The following is a 25,061-nucleotide window of genomic DNA, read 5'->3' on the forward strand; positions in this document are numbered from 1 at the left end:
AATGAAATGACAATAACACCAGAGAACTCCTGTTTGACATAGTAAAATGCACCTACATGAAATTTGTTCTGTGTGCCCTACAGTATTGTTTACGTCTATATAAACAGAGAACAGTACTATCTCAGTCTGCTACTGTCATGGCTGGATGCAGCTTGACAGTTTCTGAACAAATGTAAACTTATATTCAGAGCATATTTCAGATAATTAACAATTTGATATTGCTAGTCTTTCACAGAAACAAGAAGTGACTGAAGTGTAAATTATATTTCATGCATTTGCTTTCTCACAGTGGTAGTTTGTGACAAAAAAAAAGTTTTGCTTTGGTAGCGTTTAAAGAGGTTATTTAAAGGGAAGAGCAGCATAAACAATAAAAGAAATTTCTGCAGGGTTAGCCACTGTAAACCTTCTCATGACACGTGCTGTAGAAAATCAATCTCAGTCAGAGTTGACAGCATGCCATTAACTCTGAAAAACTCCCAAAGCAGCCATGTACAAACCACATCCTCAAAAATTCCAGAGTTCTTCAATTTCCAGGGTTTATAAAATATACTTTTGGTCTGCAATATAATGACCCTAGATTATGAGTGGAGGCTGCCAGAGGTGACTAATGAACAGTACTGTTTAGATATTTTGTTACACAACACTAAGTAAAGTGCTACACAGAAGTCAATCAGACGTTAATCCAGCCTTTTAGTAATTTCAAAGATCAGTCTCTGTTTTCTCTCAGATATCTCTCCTACTGAGTAGCTCAGTCCACTTGCCATATAAGGTTAAGCCATGAGGAGACAACCTGCATCTTAAGCTACTCAATCTGGGTCATGGGTAAGGGAGAGCATTTCTCTTGCTATTTGCATGCAATTATTTACCCAGACATCTGAACCAAACACACACATAAAACCCTCTCAGGGCTGGCATTCCGCTGTTTAGCTGCTTGATCCAGAGGGTACCGTGCAGTACAACAAAACCACCACTCCAGAACCTCGGCTTTGATCATGTTGATTATGAATGTCACGTTATTTACACTGTCAAATACCTTATCAATTGAGTGGAAAAAGTGTCCCTGCAGATGTTACGCAGGCTAGGAGAAGATTGCTGGCCAGATACTAAGCACCCTTTCCCACAGACCTAGATCAAGCAGCGCAGAGTTTATTATTCAGAAATTGAGAGCTAAACTGAGAGATCTGGCTGATGGAACTCAACACTTGCTCACAAGTAGAGCTGATTTTTTGCTTAAAGGTGCTTCTCCAGATATGTTAAACTGCAAACAGAAGTACGTGTAACTAAAGCACAGTCATCACTGATTAATATAAAAAAATAGTAACCATGCTTAAAAGATTAGCCAAAGCCGGGCTCAGTATTTAATGGAAGCAGATTTGTAAATAGGTTCCTTATTGTGTTGAGTGTTTTTGGGTGGTCACAGCATTCAGTGTACACATAAAAAGAGACCACTCTTGCATTTCTTGTCTGACTTGCTTTAAGATTGCTGAAAGTTTACCTTTATGTGACAGTCTTGTGAAACAGGCAAACAGTCTCTGAGTCTGGTCTGTCACTGAAAACAACTGCTGCTGCAGTTGCTGGAGCTACAAAACATCTCTAACGTCTGCTTTTTAACCCTCTTCCACTCAAGTCATAACAAAAGCACTGTAGCTGTAGATGCCAAATACATAATTATTTGTTTAGCCATCCAAACACTACAGTGTTTTTCTTTAACACTGAATCAATTTCACAATGTTTATCTATGGACAGTGTATACCGCATGAGAAGGTGGACTTACTCTGCAGAGGTTTTGGGCAGTGTGTCACATGAGCTATAGCTGACCCCGCTGAAGGCCTCCTTACAGGGCAATGTCCTCACGCTCTCCAGCCAGTCTCCCATAGTGCTGAACGACGCCACATCTGTGCTGTTCCGGTCCACGAGTAAGTTGACCGGCCTAAAAGAGACAGACAACAAGTTCTCTTACTGGTTCTCCAAATCTTGAATAATGCAGATCAAGTAAGTCAGCACACATGCTCCTAACCTATCCACTGTAGCATAGACCACCAGATAATACATTTCATCATAGCGCTCCAGTAGACGCTGCACTAGTTTACTCTGAGGTCAGGTTACCATCCTGAAGAAGATGTCAAAGGGTCTGCAATTCACATCAGGCCTGAACAACGTGACTATTGAGCAAACAACCTCATAAAAGTGCATGCAGCACAGAGCAAACACATGGGGCCAAAAAATCTAACTGCTATACTGGCTTAATGGGTCTCCATAAGGAAATACCTGTGGAGAAGAGCGGCTGTTCTCCTCCATCCATGTTATGGAAAACATTCCCTGGTGAAATCCAATACATATTGGAATGTTTATTTTAATGTATAGCCAACTCTGTTTCTCTGCTTGTTTCCAATGTTTAGGTGTAGATCTGAAGTACATTTATGAGAAAAACGTTGAATAGGTCAATAAATTAATGTGATCCTATAGACACGATAAATGACAGCACACAAAAAGTACCCAACCTACAGAGCCCCTTTGGTGACATCCTGTATGAATAAAAATAATGCTTAGTAAAGTTGTGGCCACAACTTAATCATCTCATTCCCACGCCTTACTAAGTCGTGACCAGGCATTATTTTTATTTATACAGGATGTCACCCACGGGGCTCCGTACCTAACTACACGTACAACTATGAAACATTTAATGGTTTATTGGCATGTTAATGATTTCTTTTATAACCAAATTACATTTAAATATGTTGTAAATTCTGCAATCTTATGCCTCAGTTGAGAAATATTCCAGCTAAATGAAACATTTCATCCAAACAGATTTGCCTGCTCATTCTGGCTATAAATATTAAATCTGCTCAGATCTTTTATTGAATGAAAAGTTATAATAGATTGCAGCACCGTTCATCCCCAAACACTGCTGTCAATATTCAATTATTCAGTGTTCTAGTGACTTTTGTCTAAGTGTGTGTGACCAACAACATTATGAGCTTTTTATTAAATTAAATTTTTTGGTCTGTGAAAATATGTCAATGCAAAATGTAGTTTTCTCAGACAAAGCTCTGTATTAGACGAGTTCAAATCAGGTCTCAGTGGCTCCAAAGGAACAATGATGGGTGCGCTCACAATTCAGCCAATGTTATAAATACCAAGGTTGATGCCGAGCTAAGGAAAAACAGCATCTGCAATGTACAGCCCAGGGACAAGAACACCTGATCAAATCCAGGGGAATAGAGTGTAGGAAATGAGATTATAGTCCCTCTGGAGATGGCTAATAATAGCAACACAAATAAACAAATTATAATACCAGGAAGTACACCCTCCAGTCACATGTTTCAATGGCAAATTTCAGACAATTATTTGATGGCAGAAAAGTCTATGCAGTGCCGGCTGATCACAGAGGTCAAATATACCAAGACTGTCAAAGGAAATAGATGTTCAAGCAAACAAAGCAGAGGATGGAGATCATACGTCAAAGACCGTCCCTAGAAAATAAGTGGCATTCAATCTAAGACTTCCCCTAAAGCAGAACTCTGAAGCCTTAAATGAATAGCTGAGGAAGAGATGTGTAGCTAATTTGTATTGCAGTGTGCAGTTTGGAGATCTCTGCAGGATTTTTCAAGTAACATCTCCACTGTTTTAAAGTGAGCTGCTTAAAGCAGAGTCTTATGGTAGACATCAGGTTATCAAAAGACAACAGCACACAGAGCTTGTAGGCTCACTAGCAGAGGATTTGTGTGCTGAACAGATGATCTCATTTTTTTTTATCTCCGTAGGCTAAAACTGGAACAGAACAAGTTTCCAAACCATGATCCACTGAGGGCATTGATCTGAACGCATCACTCCAAGCTATGCCCTTAATCTACAGAGAATACAAGTAAACTATGGATGACCTCAGTCTTTTTGTTTTTTGTTTTGATGCAGAGGTTTATTTTCAGACTTGCGCTAAATTCTCCCCAAAACACATAAGGCACTGAGGGAAGGTTGAACATGAAAAGAAACATCTTTGTTGTTGGGAATGTAAGTGATAGCCTAAACCCCTGTGTCTCAAAAACTGCTGGCTCCTCCACTCAGAGAGTTCTCTCTGCACGACTGCAGCTCACACGTGGGAGAGGAAGAGGGGTAAACACTCGCCCCTCTGTGTGTTCTCTTGCTTTCTCTCTCTCCCCACTGGTGTAGTGACCTCTAAATAACTGAGGCTGCATAGTATCTTGTTTTTAAAGCTCTCAGGGGAGAGCATAGGGGAGGGGAGGACTTTGCCCCTCTTCTTGATGGGAGAGACATCTGGGCAGTTTCATCATGGACATGAATACACCACTGGCTGTAAAGGGGAGCAGGGTGCCTGCGCCATCTTTAAGCTGGGGAGTGCCCACATTTCATCTCCTGCCGTTTGTACAGCACTGGGTATCACTCTCGTCCCTCCAGCTGAGGGTCAGCCTACAGGGCCTGGGGTCTGGAGCTAGAGCTACCTGCACTGCTGCTCTGTTAGCACATACAGCATGTAGATAAATGAGGTGCATGGGACCAGGCGCAGCTGCAGCTGTAGTCCAGCAATGTCGGCACCTCAGAGCGTGTCTCGCTCATAGAGCAATAAATCACCTGGACCTGCTGCTCTCTGGCCAGCCGTGTTAAAAGCCAATCAGAAAAATTACAGGCAAACTCCCTGGGAACTATTTGCACTTTCTTAAGAAATCATTAGTCACTGTTATGCACTTAGACATCTTCATAATAAAATAGCTCACTGTTACGTTGCATACAACAATACCACATAGGAAATGTTGGCTATCCACTGATCTCAGCCCTGCAGTATTACACCAGATAAATAAAAATGGCCATAAACAGACAGGAAGTATAAACACGAATGTCATCATTGCTTGAGGACAAGTATGATTCAAACAGAATAATTCAAACAACAATATAGATTGCATCCTGGAGACTGAAGGCACAGGAAGCCAGTGCCTGTTTATTGCCCACTCTCTGTCTGTCTGAAGAAAATTACTGCAAACTAGCTCCAAAAGCAAACAGGTCTCGTCCAGGAAAAATAATCTCCAGAAAATACTGATGTTGTATGTACAAAAGATAGTGTGGCACAATGACCAGTGACCAGATGGAAAAGATGGAAATGTGTATATGAATCAGAAGTATGTATGTAAGTCGGGACCGTATCCTTCAGTTAAGGTTCATGTGAAAGCTCTGCACTGATGAGCAGGATGTGACACAGAGCAGAACAAGAGTGGGTGGTGGTTTGTAAAGAGAACAATGTTCAGTGGTGAGCTGTTCCCTCTGGATGCAGTGGGTGGATGAACCATCCATTACCTGGAGGCGGTGTTGGCTGTGATCTTCAGACTGCTAGGGTTACGGATAAGCTTGTCCAGGATGCTGACAATCTGCTCAAACTTGGGGCGGTTGTTTCGGTCCTTTTGCCAGCAGTCCAGCATTAGCTGGTACAGGGCTGCAGGGCAGTCCATGGGTGGGGGAAGACGGTAGCCTTCGTCCACTGCCTTGATCACCTGATGCACAGAAGAGACATTGTAAAGGTCACTACAAAGCTGAGGTCTAGATTTCAAATGCCAAGTTTATGATGTAGCGAAGTGCAATTTTATTGAACTATTTTGTCAATTTCCTGTCTTAGCCTTTTTTCTAGCTCTTGGGGACAAAGTTCTCCCTGGCTTGCAGGCAAACTGAGCGAAGCTGGATGAAAGCAAAGCAGATTTGCTTTCTTCTTAGCGACGATATGAAATCTCTTGAGAGCACCAGAACTAGCAATGTCTAGCAATGTTGTCCTTTCTTTTGAACCATTGATCATCAAAGCTGCAGTAATTGAGTCAAAATAAACTCATGTGGCCCCATTTCTGCAGAGTGAAGTCATTAAGCTATAACAGTGAGGTCACTGCTTTGAGTAAGGGCAGCAATACAGCCACAGACTACAGAGAATAAACAGTTTCATAAGTGATAAGTGATTCCTTAAATTTAATACCAGAACCTTTAAGCTCTGACTGTTCATCAGCAAGACCACTTTGTTTGGCTTAATATGCTCTCCCTCCTCTCTGTCTCTGCATGCCTGAAAGCATTCAGGTGACAATCTCTGTTGAGCCAACCGTCAGTAACAGGTTTCGTTTTGCCACCTGTCCCCTCAACGCCTCGCTTCCTCTCCCAGCAGGAAGTTCATTAGTTTGCCAAGCTGACACTGCTCTACTCACATCCTGATTGGACATCTCCCAATAAGGCCTCTCTCCATAGGACATGACCTCCCAAAGTACAATGCCATAGCTCCACACGTCGCTAGCTGAGGTGAATTTGCGGTAGGCAATGGCCTCTGGTGCCGTCCACCTAATTGGGATCTTGCCACCCTGGGGAAGACAAGTGCAAGAACAGGCTCTCGTTAGCTCTTGAATTCTTTCATGTTTTGAGTGGCTTTGAATGAAGAACATGCAAAATATCATGTGGTTAAATGAATTTAAGGTTAGCATAATATACAGACATGCTAATACTGTGCAAAAGCCAGGAATACTCATTGCAAATTACAGTGCTAAATCTGGGTAATCTGCATGTAGTCACACATTCCAAACAGGCCACATGTAGTGTGTCACAGCATTCACTGAGGCAGGGAGGAATGTCAAAGTGTTATGCATGTAATGAATAAAATTATGGTGTTGATGTAATCTCTGCAGAGGTAGCATTAGCATTTGTTAGCGTTTATACAGGACCAAGCTGCGGAGTATCAGAGCCTGTGCAAGTGTGGCTGAGACACAAGACTGGAGCTGCGCAGATCGTGGTGCAGGCTCTTAACTCTGGCTGGGCTTCTTTCATCTGCAGAGTGGCCTCCCTGAGGAGCTGCGCTGTATTTACCCAGCTCAGCCTGAGCTCACAGGCAGGCTGCTGAAGTTACTCTGGGCTCAGCCCTCATGGCTACAGTGAGGGTGGAAAGAAAGAGTGCCGGGGGGAGCCAAAGCCAACCGGCTATCCAGCCAAATCACACAACTCCTGCTCTGCTTTCTCCAAACACACAGACCTCAAAAAAATAAACCCACTTGCATGCAGGTTTCCCCAGTGAGTGAACATAAACTGTCCCAGCTCTCTAAGAACCAAAATTACCAGTAATAAATGTACAATTTGACATGCCCACCATCTACTGTCCTCTGGGTTTAATAGAGGGAGAAGGTGGAAGTAGCCACCATCCTCATAGATTTGGAGCTGTTGTAGCCAAGCAATAAGACAACACATCAGGGAAGAGAATGCTGGGGCTCTCACCATTACTCTAAAACCATATATTTTAAGTGGAAGCTGGAATGCTGATAGCTATAAGCAAATGGTGGGGAACATCTTTGGTTTCCTCTGAGTAAAAATGCAATGAACTCCCTCTCCTCAACATATGCTGTATATCAGCAAGGTGTGGGGTAAATCCTGTGCTCTAAATTAGGCAGTCAAGCAATGGATGTATGTTCACCTTATCGGCCTCAGAATTTATTTATATGGTGGCTATCTGGTCTGCAGCAGTGAGGCTTCTTATGCGTACGAGAGTGACATATATGGTCATTAATTTGCGGAGTTATTCACAGAGAGGCTGGCTGAGGGGAGATAGTGAGGTGAAAGCTACTTCAGTCTCATAGCAACTAACCCCTAGAAAAGGGCTAGGAGAGCAGTTGGATTTAGCTGTTTTTATGATCATCTATTCACTTGTAAACAAACAACCCTAGACTGCTATGTTAAGGGACTGGCTTGTTGCTGTGCTGAGCTTGCTGTAAATCTTTAATGAATGACAGGTTTAGGAATTTTTCAGTTTTTCAGTTGGAGCATGTGTTGATGTAAGCTATCACTCACTCTTGTTGTGTAGGCAGCCTCGGGGTCATCCTCAAGCACTCTGGACAGTCCAAAGTCAGAGACTTTGCACACCAGGTTGCTGTTGACCAAGATGTTGCGGGCAGCCAGGTCTCTGTGCACGTAGCCCATGTCTGAGAGGTATTTCATACCTGATGCTATACCACGCAGCATGCCCACCAGCTGAATCACCGTGAACTGAGCATCATGTTTCTGACAGAGAGAGAGCGAGAGCAAGAGAGAAAGACAGATTTGTTTTCAAGGAAAGGAGAGCGTGAGACACAGCAAGAGAGTGAGGGGAAAATATAGAGTGAGTGAGGGAGGGAGGGAGAGATGGAGGGTGAGAGAGAGAAAGAAACAGGGAAACAATCAAACAAGGTGTTTCATATCTATGTACTATAAAGCTACTCTAGGAAAAATATTGGAAAACTGATGAGTTCATACATCAAAACATGTCTGAGCATTCCAACGACATTGTACAGAGCTTATTGTGGCTGACGTCTCAGTTGCCCGAACAGGCAGAGAGCTGAGAAAACTCACCACAGAGCGGAAAAAACTGGAATCAGATATGATCCATTCAAGAGCTGCTAGCAAGTTGTTACAATTTGAAAATACAAAAAAGACACGTACACAAAAACAGATCAACGGCTGCATATCTGAACTGTTTTCTTTCCTTTTTTCTGAGGCTCACTGGCAGCCTGCTGCTGTTTACATTGGCATGTGTGAAAAGGGCTTTTATATGCGGAGAGGTGTGCTCAGGACTCGGAGAGGAAGCTCTTCAGGAGGAGAGGAGAGACAGACCGGATGAGTGAGATAGCATTGATTTGTCAGCAAGCTCGGGAGAAAGAGCCTTCCTTACTAAAAACAGGCGGGCTGTACTCTCAACAGACGGCCGGTGTGAGAGCTGCTCCTTTTCTCTTCCGTCTCTTTCTGTTTCTACTTCTCTGCTGCCTTCTGTATTTATCCCTCTCTTTCTTTGCGAATAAGAGAAAGCAGGGAGCTATGTTTATGTACTGCATACAAAATAAGTTTAGATGAAAATAAATCCTAGACCACCTGGAACTGACTGGAGCTCGGAGAGGTTCAAAGGCTTGCTAATAATAGTGACATGAGCAGTGGCGAGGAAACGCATTCAGGGGAGGATGACAGTTTTCTTTGATAGAGTGCAGGCCACGCTGAAATGCGCAGGAAATTGCTCCAGAACACTGCAACTGTTCTCTCTTTTTTTGGAAGTGAGATGCTGTGCAGGCGCATATGGAATATAGTTCAGATCGGCCCTGCTAAATCCAGCCTGTCTCTGATCATGATGTTTTAATGCTATGCTAATTTCAATCATACAGAGCCTGTATTTAACTGCAATTGCAGTGCGTAACTCCAGTGCTCTCCCTTCCCTTGTCCAGATGCAGAAGTTTTTCATCACAACTCTGCTGTACTCTGCGAAATGGACAAGATGAAGTATACAGTAAATCCTAATTTGTTTTACTGCTGCACTACGTGTGATGTACTCTGAGTATGAGTAGGAAAAAAGTCGCAACATGTGCATTAAATTTAAATGTGATCATCTTGTTCTACAAATAGCAGATTGTCTGGCATGGCCCTGGTGGTGGTAAATGGTTGAAAACTGACAGAAAGGCTGGTAAATTCATATGTCAGGTGTAGCATTGCCAAGGCCGGATTGCGGCAGCCAAAGGTTAAGCTGACCCATTTAATGAGCTCATTAGTGCGTTTATCAGCACTTTTCAGATGGGCTGTCCCCCTGCATGGCACACGTGCTACACGGCCTGTTGTTTGCTTGTTTGTTTTCGCAGTGCTTATGTAGCCATAATGAGAAGTCATTTGAAGGACAGAGCATGCCCAGTCTGTTTAACTGGCATGGCTGGGCAGGCAGGCAGAAGGCCAGTCCCCCCACACTGTTACAGCCTGTACATTTGCAAATCTGTGCCCTCTGTTTCTTTTCTCTAATAGGAGCCTTTGCTTTCTGTGAGTGAATCAGGCCAGTGCACAGATAAGCTTGAGTAAACCAGTGACACCTAAAAGCTTCTGAAACACAGGTAACGTCAGGATCTTTTTTAAAGAAGACAGACTCTTTTTCTATGGAAAAAAGATACAAATTAAGACACACTGATTATTTTACATAGTAACTGTCTCCAAATCACTTCTCTAAACAGCAAATAGATACAGAGGCAAAGCATCAGACAGCAATTTGTGACTATTTGTGCAAGTGAAAGTGAGACGTTTTAAGCAACAGAGAGAATTTGGAGCTAGCTGTGATGAGCAGGTACACTGCAGGGATGTGGGGAAGAAGTGGAGGGGAGAGAGAGAGAGAGTGTGTAGGAGAGGGAGACGGGTATTTAAATCAGTTTAAGATGAGACCTCTGTGCCGTTCCTGTGATCATACATAATGGAGGCTCATTAACTGCTCTCAGCATGTCATACTTACTCGCAGGAAGCTGTCCAAAGATCCATTCTCCATGTACTCTGTCACTATCATCACTGGCTTACCTGGGGAGAAAGAGAGCATTAGATAGCAATGATTTGAGAAAACCAAGGCATTTTCTGAAGCTTTTGTGGTGTGTTGACTGGAGCTGGAGCTGAGCAGTGTTTGCTAATTTGAACACTAATGAGCCATTTTGTGACATTTGAAGAAAAAATGACATACAGTTGGATAAGTTGATTGTGACTTATTTCAAGATACATGCCATAGTCATTATGCTGTAACTTTTCAAAGGTATTTCTATAATGACAATGTTTTAGTTGAGATGAGATTTAGTGCTTTCAATGTGGCTGCAGATGGGTATTATAAAAAAAGGTCCAGGTTTAACAACAAGTTTTTTACAGGTTGGAGGAGTGAATGCGTCAGATTGGAACTGCAAACTGGGCCAGCCCTGGAGCTTTCAACATGTTTGAGCCCCCATGACAATAGCAGGGTTCGCAGTACTTGGGCGCACTTCACATGACACCTCTGACACAGTGGGGTCAGTCGTCGTAACCGTGACTTACTGTGGCCCTGGTTTCAAGAGCACTTCCTGCAGGATGAAAAGAGCCTTTGGCTGAATTTAGAGGGCCCTCAAGGTCAGCTGTCACTGTCTGACAGCTTTATTCCCTCTCTCCACTGGTCATAAATTACTGCTTTTATCATCTGCACCTTATTTCAGTGCCTGTTGAAGGTTCACATACAAAAAACGAGCCTTTGACCCATTAAACTTCGCCTAGGAGATTATCTTATCACCATCATACTAGATTTAAAAGAAAACATTTATAACACCAGCGCTGTATATCGTTGCAGTCCTAATAAACCCAAATCTCCAAAATGGCAACTTTACAGGAAAAGGCAAAAACCTTCTTCTCTTTTAATGTGAATGTAGCAAGATCTTATTTAATCAAAGCTACACTATGTACATTTTGGAAATTTGGAGACCTCACTGATGGAAATGTGCAATTGCAGATGAGCCTGATGTTTATGAGTGAGTACAGATGTGTCTTCTGAGCATGTAAGTGAATGATCTACTATGCGATCATATCTTAATTAGCATAATGTTGATTTTGCATTTGAGGCCTAAACATTGAATCAGAGCTTCTTTTAGGCCTGTGTATGTGAAGTTAAAATGTAAAGATGTATGAACTCCAGTAAAAACTCCAACAAAATCTGACCAGATGTCTCTGACTTTTTAAATGATTATTTCAGGCCTTACAGAGTGACTTGCAGCAGTGCACACACACAATATTTGAGTGTTTTCTTGTCTCTTGGCTCAGTAATACTACTTCTTTCAATTTTAACAAAAAAAGCTTACATATTTCAGCTTCAAGTAATTTTTGTACCATTTCTGAAAGTCTTTTCATCATGATATGTTCACACAATATACAGAGCAGCTGCTATGTTCAAAGAAAAATTTAAATAGAAAAAAAAACACAGATACATGGTTTTGATATGACCGAGACGATTTCCACATTCAACATAATAAATGGTGGTGCCATCACTGCGGGATGCCGGGCACTTTCTGACCACATATGCACACATTCAGAACAGACCAAACACACCCAGACATTCAAAATGGAATCCAGATTACAAGGAGGTTATTTTTGATATCAGAAACATTCGTCCCCTCTGGGAAACAAAAAGACACAACTGAAGTGTGAAGGTCAGTTCTATCTTTTTGCTGCTCGCAGCGGTACCTTGAGACAAAAAACAATGGCTGGCTTTGATCCAACATGTTAAGCAAATGGGCATAATGCAGTAACTGCAGTAAGAGACTGAGCTACTGAAAGACAAAAGGTGATTAAAGTCAGAAATTGGCAGTTTTTGTCCCAGCATGAAAAGATTCAAAACTCCCTTATAATGCACAAAATGTTGAGAATTTGAAGTTACAAAACATAAAATATATGGAAATTAGTTGGCAAAACAGCCTGTTTTTCATTAGTTTTTGCCAAAAAATCAACAAATTTACATACTATATCCAGCCTACCACAGTTTAGCTCTGCTCACTTACAATGAGGTTATAAGGAGTGTTTCAGTTTGGACTGTTTTTTAATTGAATGACACAGGCACAACTGGCACAATATAAGGCACCTAATTATAACACAGGTCATTTACATTTATCAGTTTTAAAGGCACAGTAACAAAAGCAGCCTGTTTATTTCTAAGGGAGGATGGAGAATGGTAATGTGAAAATGAATTATGACTGTTTTGATACTTAAAGCCACACAAACATCTTAAGCAGATTTCAGGGAAAACACAAGAAAAATGCAGGAATTGCCCAGAACAGAACTCAATATGCTTGGCTGACAGATGGTCTTATTTCCTCTCTTACTTCCAAACATGTGCATGTAGCAATGTGAACGGCACACATCTGGCCACAGAAGACCTGAGCAGGAGCTGACAGCACAGCACAGTGATAAACGGTGTTTATAAAATACACACAATCACCACGAGCAAAGTGGACCAACACGGTCTGCTTAATGAAAGATGTTGAGTCATACGCAGCTTGCTATCTCAGTGGGAGCTGTTTAGACCCCATGGTTTACTCCACAGAGCAGACGATCAGTCCAACCTGTTACATGTCAAGATAGGTCTGCCCACCTCTTTCTCCAAACACGAGGGCCTTTTTTACTGCAAACAGTCAGAGACACTATTAAACATAAAACATCTTCCATTTCACTGAACTGTGATGGAGAGGTCCTTTTATTTAATCTGACAGCTCTTGTGGTTTCTGATGATAATAATAATAATAACTCTCTTGCTGTAAATGTTTGATTCTGAAACCCAGCTCATAATCAGTATTGCAGCCTCGGTGTCCCTGTGAAGCACCAATTGCAGCTCCACAAATATTTTGCCAAATGCAGGGCCAAAAGCAGCAGGTTAAATGGGGTGTGAAAGTCTCTGGATTATTAAGAATTAACAGGGCCGAGTTAATAAATCACATCACGTCACAGGCTACAGGAGACGCATGCCAGCCTCTCCTACACACACTGCCAAAACCCGGCACACCAGAGCTGCTTTCAATCACACACATGTGCTGAATGTACAGCCCGTCCCACTCTCTCCCTCCCTCTCTCTCATACATACACACACAGACAGACACTCAGTCTCAACATCAGTAACAACTGACAGTCATTTACAGTGAGCTTTCTTATTATTTACAAACCTAATAAGTGTAGACTATTGTAAGATTTATTAGACAAACATAATCCTCATTTTATGAGGAATTATATACTTGAAAGGAAATTTTTGCATTCCTTTCTGGGCAGCGTTCAAGGCAAAATGAATCAAAAAACTTGGCCAAGAGTTTGAAGAGATTTTTTTTTCTGTTGGACTTCGCCATGCAAGTAGTCTAATCTGGAAAATCTGAATTTTATGACAACTACTATGCAATACTGTAAGTAACAACAATAAAATAAAAAAAAAAACAATGACTGGTTTTAATCTATTATGTTCATATTTAAATATGCATGCTATAACTGCAGTGAGAGAGTGTGCTAATGAAAGACAAGAAGAGATTAAAGGAGAAATTGGCATTTTGCCCCAGTATTCAAGTCAAGTTTTCTGAGGAGTTATAGATGTAAAATGAACTTTTTTTTCTTTTTCATTCCTTTCTGAGAACTGTGTGAAATAACACGAATAAAAAAAGAGGTTGAAGTTTTTTTCCTCCCTTATTAGACTTTGCCATGTAATTAGCAATAATTCTTTTCGAGATTCACTTCAAAACACAAAATGTGGCCTGTGCAAAAGTGATGGCACATTTTCTATTTTATTTAAAAATTTATTTACAGTCTCTTTTTTTCCCTAACATGTTTAACAACAGAAATTGTGCACTAACATAAAAAATACCATATTTTGTTCTTTGTAGTGGATGTGCTAATTTCACCAAGAAATTTTTGCATACAAATGTACACACACACACACACACACACACACACACACACACACACACACACACACACACACACAAAAGTTGCATGATCATTACTGCAATGGTTAATAAATGTTTGTTATAAAATGGATTATGACTGTCTAATTTTTTAAGTCATTTGGACTTTGCTTATTGCAGTAGTTTTATTATCTTGAGTGTAAGCTATTTTTTGACTGCCTCCATTCCTACCTGATGTGCAAAATGCTGGATTCAGTTATTACTTCAGTTAAAAGTGGGCAGGGCTATTTAACAAGCAGAAGCGAAGTCAAGGGTACAATGAAGTTTAATTGAAGCCCAGAGTTCAAAGCAATTATTTCTATATTCCACCTGACCACAATACTCACTCCATTAGAAGAAAAAGCCTAATCTGAAAAACTATCCCATTAAAGGGCCTCCTGAGAGGGATTGTGGTGTGGATTAGAGACAGAGGCTTTGATCATGCCAAATAATGGAGATTGATCTGCCGAGATTTACGACACCAGGTGAATTCTGTCTCTTTGGAAACTGGCCCAAGATTACAAGAAACAGGTCAATAAAACAGTGGCTTTCCCAAGGAGGGAATTTGCCAACTTCATGACATTTACTAATCTATAACTGGAAACAGCTAATATTTAATACAAGACACTTGCACTTAATGTGCAGCTCGAAACCAAAACTCAAAAAGTTAAAGATGATAAATGATTCCTACACGTGGATTAAACACACCATTCTGCACCAGAGAGTCATTATAAGTTATCCTTCCAGGCTTAGTGAAAGTAAAACATTCATCTCACTCCCTTTAGAATAAGAATGAAGAATGGCATGAGGAAAAATTATAATAGTTTAAACATGCACAGTGTAGCTGAAATGTATGGAAACACACTCACTGCGAGTGACCACGCCTTCAAGTCTGATAATGTTGGGGTGGTCAAATTGTCCCATGATGCTGGCCTCACTCAGGAAGTCCCGCCTCTGTTTCTCTGTGTATCCGGCTTTGAGTGTCTTAATTGCCACACAGATCTCTTTCTTAGAGGGCAGTTTCAGACGGCCACTGCACACCTCCCCAAATTCACCTGCAAACATGCAATTGTGGAAAAAAATTGTCTTAAAATTATTTTTCATTTCGATAAATATTTATATCATAAGTGAACCACAATTCATCTATCTCTGTTAACTTGGAGATTGGGGTATTTTTGAAAGCACTGCGGGACAGAAAAAGGCATTAGCATCTTACTGTTCATGTACAATGATGAAGAAATTATGTATTCCAGTGTCTTTAATTTGATTTCTGAGGCATACTGCTATGCAGATGGGATTTTCATAAGCTGCAAGGCCACTTCAAAGCCCTCTGTAGGAAGCCAGATACCTCTAAAGAGCCCTGGATAGACTTTAGGGTAAAGATGATGTCATTACACAGCCATCCAGTCAAGAATCCTGTTCTGCTTACGTAATTTAATGCACAATTATTTCCCATGCAGGTTTGGAGAAAAGGGTGAAGTCCTGGGGTGATATCTGGAAAAACCTAACTGGAAAATTTACAAGCTGTCTAAACAGCCGCCCCAATAGACTTGGCCTGTGTACAGACAATACCAACCATCCTGAAGTTTTAGCTTTGCCTAATCCTCTGCAGAAGTCAGGCTGATAAGCGATGCAGATAAATCAAGTTCCACCATCTTCCATTCACAACAGCTACAGTAAACGTTTAAAGATTATTTTATTACTAGTAACCTGCAAATAAATCTTTTTTACTTTCAAATTGTTACATTTTTACATTTACATGTACAGTATAGCATCAAAAACTGTTACGAGGTAGAGAGCACTTATCTGTAAGTCATAAAGCCTGATGTTTGTGTAATGGCTTTACAGCGGCATCTTAAGAGCAAACCTATAGAGCATTGTCCCATTGTTTGCCAGGTTCTCTTGCATTGGTCTGTGCAGCTATAAATCATGAGGCATTATCTTGATGTGCGCTCTACTGTTTAAGACATCAGGAACGTGGAGTGCCTGGGAGAGAACGAGCTACAGGGGGTGAAAAATAATATCCCAGCTGGAGGTATGCTCCGCTTACCCATACTCCCCTGCTTCGGCAGCAGGCACTCTATTAAAGGCAGTGAGGCAGTGAGGATGAGCACTGGGAGCGATGCTCTCCCCATCTCACCACTCACAATCAGAAGCACACACTTCCAGCTGAGGTGCTAAATGATTCTCATTTACATCGCCTGCCACATCTGTTACAAATGCATCCTGTCCTCTTGCAGGTAACAGTGTATTATAGCTCCAGAGATTGAGGGATGACTCTGCATACCTGCACCCACTACTTTGTCGATGGCGATGCAGGATGCATCAAGTTCTTTAGCGAATTCGTGCACCGCCTGACTTGGGTCTTCATAAGTGTGTGGATCCACATAGGACCTGATACCAGGCAGCCGCACTGAAATGAGAAATTGTTTATTATCGAAGCTGTTATAAAGATAACTGGGGAGCTAGGTTTTTATCGCTGGTTACATTGTCTAATAGAATATGTAGATTTTCTGTACCAACTGATATTTAAAACTTAATTACAAACACTCATTCTGAAATTGGAATGCAAATAAAAACAGAAAAAATCAGCTATTTATAAACCATTTCTACCAGTATTTAAATGAAAACAGGACAAGATATTTTAATGTTTTACATGACCAGCTTCTTTGTTATTTGTAAATATATATGCTCATTCTGAAAGTGATTCCAGCAGCACATTCCTTAAAATTTTGAACACTGGCAAGCTAAAACTAGAAATAATGTGCAATGTTAAAACACAGAATCTTGACTTCTTTTGGATAGAATGATACGTGGAAACGTGTCTTATGGTAACTGAAGACCTGTATATCAGAATGTTAGAAAAAAAAAATCTGCTTTCAAAACTGGATCATTTGCATCTTCAACCCCTAAATAAATATTAAGTGTTGTTAAAGGAGAGATGATGTAACATGGTAGTAAACATACTCCTGTTACAATTTTTTTGGAATGTGATGCTGGCAAAATTTTGTATTTAATTTAATTTAAAGCACATATTTACATATCATGTTTTTGTATATGTTCTCAATTTTAATTTAATTTTCATGTTTAAATGTAATGTAGGACTAATCAATGCTTATTGTTTTCATTAGTATTTTGCATATTTTTCCAATGGTTAGTACATGGTGATTAACCATAATGTAAGAAAAAAATCACTCAAGTTAAAGTTTCAGAAAAAGTTGAATCCTAGAACTTTATAGACATGTATCTTAACAGTGTCCATTGCCAAAAATTAGAGTCTCTTTTCGTCTGGATGTTTGGATTTGCTGTACCCGCAAAACCTGCCAATCAGAATGTTGAATAGTAATAATTAATGTCAAAGACATTTGTGTGAGCCTTTTGCTACTCTACATTATGTTGGGGCAACATGTAATGACTTGAGTAGACAAACAGTCAGAGCCAGGCAGACTGACTGGTTTTGCTTTGCTATGAGGCAGAACAGTATTTTGGAGTCTTATAATAAGCCAGAGATTTATGCACTCTTTCACAGTGCAGTCTGCCAAGATCAGCCCTCCGCATGATTTGACAACTCTAGCTACTCACAGTGCCCGTTACGCTAAGTAAAGCGAGGCAAGAAAAATAATACAGCTTCTGCCAAGCGAATCATCCAGAAACTATAGTATATATATACGTGCACATCTTCATCCAAAAGATCCGAGGGTGTAGGGTGTGTGTGTGTGTGTGGGGGGGGGGGGGGGGGGGGGGGGGGGGGGGGGGGGGGGGGGGGGGGGTTGGGGGGAGGGTCGAGGGACACATATAATGAGGAAGTGACAGCTTCAAGATGGCCACACTTAAGCCCTGTGAAGTTGTTGTCTGAGTGACAGACAGACCTGCCAATCACAATGTAGAGAACCACTGTGAGGAGGATGATGGCCACAGCAGAGGAGATAGCAATCAGCACCACCTGACTGTTCTCGCTGGAGATTGAAAAGGCTGAAAGAGAGAGAACGAGATGAATTAGATTGGATCAGATTCACTGAACAATTAAAATGTATCTACTAAAATGTTCTTTGACCATTTTTAAAAGCACAGTTTTAAAAAAAGAACAAGACTTTCTTCACAGGGAACAAATATGCATGTGTGCTCACATTATGAACTCAGTGTAGTATGAAAGTTTTTTCTTCATTGCTGATCAGTGCCAGGTTAAGTAACACTCAATTTAAATACTAAATCTAGGGCAACAAGTAGAACACATTTGCTCAGAACACATTTGTCACCACCCTTTATCCCTCTATTCATCCATTTCTGACAAATACCATCAATTTTATATAATTATCACATCATATTTACTCCAAGAAACCTTATTTTGGTTGAAATGACTTTTGACAAACCACTAGACTTGAAACTAAAGAGAAGGAAAGATCTGGCGACTGAGAATCCAGGAACCCAATTTAGAGCTTTTTTCCTGCTCAGATTAACAGATGAATAATGGGAGCCATCATCTCAGGAGGACTACGCCATCATTTTACATTTCACATTTGCTATGCATATGGAGGTCTACAGAGGCATGACCAGCTCAGTAACCTGCGGAGAAGAAAGCGATTGCCGCCTGCACTGTATCATTCCATTCCATGACTGTGCATTGATTTCCATAAATGTTTCATTAGGAAGAAGGGCATGGGGAAAAAATGGTTCTGCTCTGAAAACAGATATATACAGTATATCGAATGTACACGCTACTCTATGTGCTTAATGCTATAATCATGACGGGACCTTCCTGCCATCATTGTGACACGGCCTGAGAGGCAGCCAAGATTTATAGTGTGACTGAATATACATAAACTGGTTTGTGTATTTAAATACAATGATCTACAGGGCTATTTAGGTCAGGATTAGTTTTTTATGAGGAGGCAGAATGCCGTTTATCACAGGACGTCTCTAATGTTTAGGAACCAATTCAAACAGCACAAGAAATCTTGGTGGGAAAACACCTATTTTGCTAAATTAAGTGAATTAAGTGAAAGCGTTATCTTTAGCTTGGAAATGAACAGACACAGTTAACAACCACTGTCTAAAATCAAATTTTTTCCTGTAAATTTTCATATTTAATGTTCAGACTCATAAACTTAAAGTAGGACAGTACAAACTGACTTGATTTTATTCACAGAAATTACTTCTTTCAGTGCCTCAATACTTAAACTCTACTTCCACAGGGACATGATAGTGTTTTTATATCGCTCACAAGGGATTAATATAACCTGGGTAAAATAATCTATTGTATGTTTTATAGAAGATAAAAGGTGGTGGAATTTTTACTAGCATAGGAGCGTGTAGTTGAAAGAAAAAAAAAGACATAGTATTTGGATGGAACTAAAATCACTGAGGAACGCAATATTACTCCATATTTAAAATTAATCCTGTCCAAACAGTAGTTAAGACAGTTACAAACACAGCACTAGATAAAAGGCAATTTTGAGAAAAGCAACTGCATTCAACACAAAGAACATAAAAATGTGACATGCTGTCAGTACGCGTGTTGGAAACGTACAAAGGCATCATTTACTGTATACAGACAGAGCCCATGCATCACTTCAAACATCAACACCTTGAAAAAAGGATCAAAGTATTTCTGCATGACTAAGAATCTTCAATTCTAACAATTACTATAGACTACTACAGGATACTACACATAAATTATGGATAAGATTACAAGAACTTTATACAGAGAGAAAAGATTATACATTTTTACAGCACTTTTTGTTTAGTGTATGATTTTTTTTAAGGGTGAGAAAAAAGGAAAATAACCATAATGTTAGATTTTGCATATCTTCATAAATTTTAAAGGTCGTCTTATAAACCTTTAAAGTGTCATCTCTTTTTGAGTGAAGTGAGCAGATATGCAAACAGATATGCAAACACCACAATGTTCAAAGAACTAGAATTTCAATTAAAAAAATGTTTTCTTGATAAATGATCAAAATGAGTTCAGTATGCTAGTTATGTGTAGTTTTAAAGTTTAAAAAACATCAGTAGGAAACTAGGAAGTCTTTTAAAAATGAAGAAATTGTAGATGGCCAGAATGAAGAACAAAGGTGTGATCCTAAAATGACTGAGAAAGCGGTACAACATCAAGAAAGAGGTTACAATAAAATTTATCTTCAAGATAACTTGACCAAAATGATCATAAACAGATAACAGGTAATGATGCACTCAGCCCACAATTTAGTTTAATTCATGATCCTGGATCCATAAATCGGTAATCTCACAGTAATTTGACAGACAATTATAATGTCATTGCACAACCTACTAAGGGCAATACAGCTGGTTGGCAGGAGTACTGATGGAGTGAGGCGCTGTTTGGTGCTAAACTGCTGCAAATGTTAGTGTTTAAACAATCCAGCTGCATTAGACATCATAATTAGCATGATTAATAGAACGTCCATTTACCTCTGAAATGCAGCTTCTCAGTTTTACATTGCAATATCACGTCACAATTATTACCTATAATAATTACAGTATATAATAACAATTCTTGCAATATTGAACAAAACTGCATTTGGTGGCTAGTTTTTAGTATTAAACTCTGATCCATAGCAAGCTCAGCATGCCTGTGCCTTTTGTTGCATAGCCCATAAAGTTACTTTCAAGGCCCGCACACCAATCAAAAAAGGATAAAATAGTATTAAAAGAGCTCTTTAACAGGGAGAAACAAACTCAAAATATTTTAACCCTTTTAATTAGTATGTGTCTTTTTCTAAACTAAATCTAATATTTAAAATCTAATATTTATATAACAAGAGCTTCCAATGGGAGCGTAACACGTAATCCCCACTGTAAGGAAAAATAAAGTATGTGTAATGCATCTTCAATAAGAAAAAAAAATGTCCTAACTTTGTACCTGTGAATTCTGACTGATTCATAAACAGAGTCATATTCATGGTAAATATTAACACTGCGCTGAGAGAAGGAGCTGTTTAGCGCTTACAATCTGGGCTGGTCTCAAACTCGAACTTGCGGCTGCTGCTGCCGTAGCCTGCTGCAGTACGTGCTCTAATCTGCAGCAGGTAGCTGGTGTCAGGTTTCAGTCCATTCAGAGTGACATTGGTGCCCTTGGATCTCAGGATGGTGTAGCTGGTCTCTTGTTCCTGCTTCAGAAAACAGGAGAGAGAGCAGAAGAGAGCAAAACAGAGAGATGTTAACATCACAGAGATACCTATGCAGACACTTGAGATGAGCAAATTTAGTCCTAATGAGAGCAGAGCACCTGTCCAAAGAGTACTTGTATGGGTGGTGGGGGCCACTCAGCATCACACTGGGTCAGTCCCCCTGGGTTGCAAAAAAATGTGTTCTCATAATCAGGCACGTCCCAGACTGCTGGGGACAGTGCCAACTCAGCTTGATTAATTGCCACCTTTATTTTTTATGGCTTTTCTAAAGATCTCTGCAGTACAATGATCCTCTCTACTGTGCTTAAAAAAAAAAAAAAAAACTACAGCGGATTTATGGGGCGTCTTTGCTTTCAACCCATTGTTTCCAGATGTGTCTCTGATGGGGTAAAGAGGAGAGCAGCAAAATGAACAGGGTGTGAGCATTAAGCCATTGACTGTAGGGATTTCAGCAAAGAAGGATTTCCTGCTAACAACAGCATCACTCAAACTTCATCCTAGTTGTGCTCATCGTCTATCAGCCTTAGGTTGAGGAAGTGTCAGACTTGGATTCAATCGAAAAGTCCTTTGCATCTTGTGACATCTCTGACATTCTAAAACTACCGCACTCAGCCATACTATTGTAATTATATGACCCCATGCTGGAGTAATTAGCAGCAAATAAGATTTCTGAAAATCCTTTTGAAGATTTTGCAAGCACTATTGAGTTTCACATCCAGACAAAACATACTAACTGATAAGTGCTGATACACCATAACTGGCAAGTGTTACCAGATGAGAAAAACTGTCTACAATTACATGCAGTGATTTGATTTTGCATATAATAATATAACAAATAACAAATAATACATATCAACTAAAGAAATCATCAATGTACTGAAATGAATATACATTCTTAACAAGTGGCATAGTATAAATATGTATATTTCTTTTGTTCAAATGCATCTATACAGTAGCAAAACTGACTAAAAAGGATTACTTTGGAACTTGCACTGCAGGAATTCTCATACAAAAGCATGCACATGCAGTATTACTTAGGCCGCAGACTAAACCAAACATCATGACCCAGGATTTGTCTAGATCCCCACTCCTTCCTCTTAACAAAGAGAAGAGGCCATTTCAAACCACCCGACTTTACACTAAAAACAGTGCAGAAAAAGCTCTCCAAACCAGCAAATGGACTGCATCAGGTTTTATGGTTCAACGAACACTTTAAAATAAATTCACTCTTGATGTCTGGCAAGACGAAACCAATACCCTCCATCGTATTGTATGTGTCTTCGTTTAAGTCATAAATCTTTTCACAGGTTGTCAGTGTTCACTGCTCACGACACCATGCGATCCCCTGGAAATCACACACAGGTGTGTCTAAACTTTTTTCCCCTGTTAGAAGTATTCTTACCATATGTCTCAGTTCTACATCAGCCACCTTCAGACTCTGGGCTTTGACAAGGCATGGGATTGTTACTTTTCGACATGTATGCTATTGGTGGAATTTAATATGCTTGTCATGTTCAGCTCTGACAATCTAAATACTGCAATCTGGGGTTACTGCTTTAGTCTCCACTAAAAAAGAATTTGAGTAAATATAAAGTGCATTTCAACAAGCATTCCTTCCATTTAAGCTTTAGGAGAAATAAACATTCCCAAATTAGAGAAAATGTCATTGTTTCTTTTACTGTTCTAGATTAATCTGATAAAACAGAAAAATAATCACAAACATGTATTCCCACCATCCCTGCTTTCATTAAGAGCGCTAAAAAGGCTTTGCTCCTATTTGGTCTAATTGTGCAGGGATTTTAATGGAAAAGATTCTATGTTTAGAGAAACACAAACTGCAAGTCATCTGACATTAAAAACATTTCATGGCATTTTACATATGATATATACAAAAAGAGCAATTCAGTCCCTCCCTGTCTAGAAGTGACATATAGAGATTTGTCTTCCACGAAGCAGCTAGGCCATCCTTTTTTTTCTTTTTCTCTCTTTTTTTAAGCCTTCCTTTAAGGGAGCATTGCGTGACAGTTCTTCACAGGAGCTGCATTATTTCAGAGATCATGCATGTTTAATGACTTTTAGAAAGTCATTTAGCACCGTTTGTTTGATTTTATGGTATACAATGGTATATATGGTATACAGTGTGAACATTATGTTGTTTTGAAGTAGAACTGTTGATGCCATTCCTTCTTCCAAAAGGCACTTAGTGAATCAGGAGGTCTTTTATGAGGTTAATGTTTTGGAGTCTTGGTGTTCCTGTGGTCAGCATGAGTCAGTGTATCCTGTGAACAGATTTGGGGGCCTCCTTTCTCTCTCAGTGGGTGTGTTTGTGTATTTTCTTGTGGGAGTGGGGGGCACTCTGTTATCCTCTGCCAGCCTGGATCAAGGGGCACTATAGGTCATACAAGGAGTATCACTGGCTTTTCCACATGGCAGACCTGGTTGTGTAGGATTTGGGAAACTCCAGCCATGCGTGCTGAAGCAATGTCTGACAAGGACGTATAATTAACAGGAATCAATGGGGAGTAGATTTGATTGTGAAAAGAGGACCCTGTGCCATCCAGGGTCAAAAGAGACACGGCAGATGTCAGAGGCCCCAGAGCGTACCTGTGCCAGGCAGTGAACCTAGCCCAAGAGAAGCAGCCATTGCTTGCAAATAAGGAGATTATGGCCAACCTACAGCATTTCACAGGCTGAAATTTGGAGCCTGACTGATCACACTGAAAGACGTTTTACAAAAGCCTTCTGTAGCAAGGACAGGGGTCAAACACTTTGTTGCCTTTCCTTTCTGCCAACAAATTGAACAGTGGGATTAGTATATTTGAAATCAAAATTGCTGTAGCCACTCAAGATGCCAGCTACAAAAATGTATACAGCTTTCTGGACCATTTTTGTAGCTACTCAACAGAAAAAAGGTGTGTAAAATTCCACAACCTAAATGATAAAATATATCAGTCTTTGTAATGGTGCATCTTTCTGAATAAAATTGTTTCTGCTGGGCAATTTTACTGTCAAATGCTACAAATGTTGTTCATTCAATTATTTTCTCATAATTCCAGTGAACATTTGTTGAATATATAAGCACAGAGTACCCTGGATATATGCAGGTCAATACTGTTAAACCATAACCAGTCTGCATAGACTATGCAGGTCAAAACCAACAGTTGATAAATAAGTGTTTGTAAAAATGACAGTTTGGAGATGATAAAGCCTCTCTGCAGGTCTGCAATTTCATATTACATTTTATATGTGTGTGAATGTGTGTGGTCATTCACTCAAACCATTCACCCACCAGACTATGGAATGTTTGTTTCTGTGGAGAGAATTCTGGCCGATTGCCATCAGAGACTAGGGTTTTCTTTCACACCCTCAGATCCCCTGCCAGCATGGGAGAGGAGACTCCCACAATGTCCGAGCCCACTCAAGTGCCAAACCCGGAGCCTAGCTCATTTTAGCCAGCCCGGCTTGAGGGAGACATTACCCACTTCATGTAGGGGTAAAAGACACCACAGTGCCTGACAGCATGAAAGGGCTCCACTGAAAACACTAAGCAATAGAAGCTCTCATGTCAGCCCAAAAGAGCAGTGCTGGTGTGGGGCAACAATGCTCACCCTGCTAATCAACATATTAAGTGAATCAGGCCTGAATCCCTGTATGCTTCATTAATCATATGGCAGCTGTAAGAGACCTGGAGAGGGGCTGCCTGAAC

The 25,061-nt window shown here is 40.3% G+C and overlaps 1 protein-coding gene across 1 annotated transcript in view; it reads right to left on the minus strand.

Annotated features, from left to right (window-relative positions):
* Nucleotides 1-25,061, minus strand: part of epha3 (eph receptor A3) — an 86,116-nt gene that overhangs the window by 6,039 nt on the left and 55,016 nt on the right. The window contains 11 exon segments of the mRNA XM_017710816.2: nucleotides 1,775-1,930; nucleotides 5,305-5,498; nucleotides 6,189-6,338; nucleotides 7,810-8,019; nucleotides 10,247-10,308; nucleotides 15,080-15,265; nucleotides 16,498-16,623; nucleotides 17,464-17,491; nucleotides 17,494-17,530; nucleotides 18,080-18,182; nucleotides 21,175-21,334. Coding sequence (XP_017566305.2) covers nucleotides 1,775-1,930; nucleotides 5,305-5,498; nucleotides 6,189-6,338; nucleotides 7,810-8,019; nucleotides 10,247-10,308; nucleotides 15,080-15,265; nucleotides 16,498-16,623; nucleotides 17,464-17,491; nucleotides 17,494-17,530; nucleotides 18,080-18,182; nucleotides 21,175-21,334 — 1,412 coding nt within the window.

Source organism: Pygocentrus nattereri, chromosome 6 (assembly GCF_015220715.1).
Source record: "Pygocentrus nattereri isolate fPygNat1 chromosome 6, fPygNat1.pri, whole genome shotgun sequence".
In the NCBI taxonomy this organism is placed as follows: Eukaryota; Metazoa; Chordata; class Actinopteri; order Characiformes; family Serrasalmidae; genus Pygocentrus; species Pygocentrus nattereri.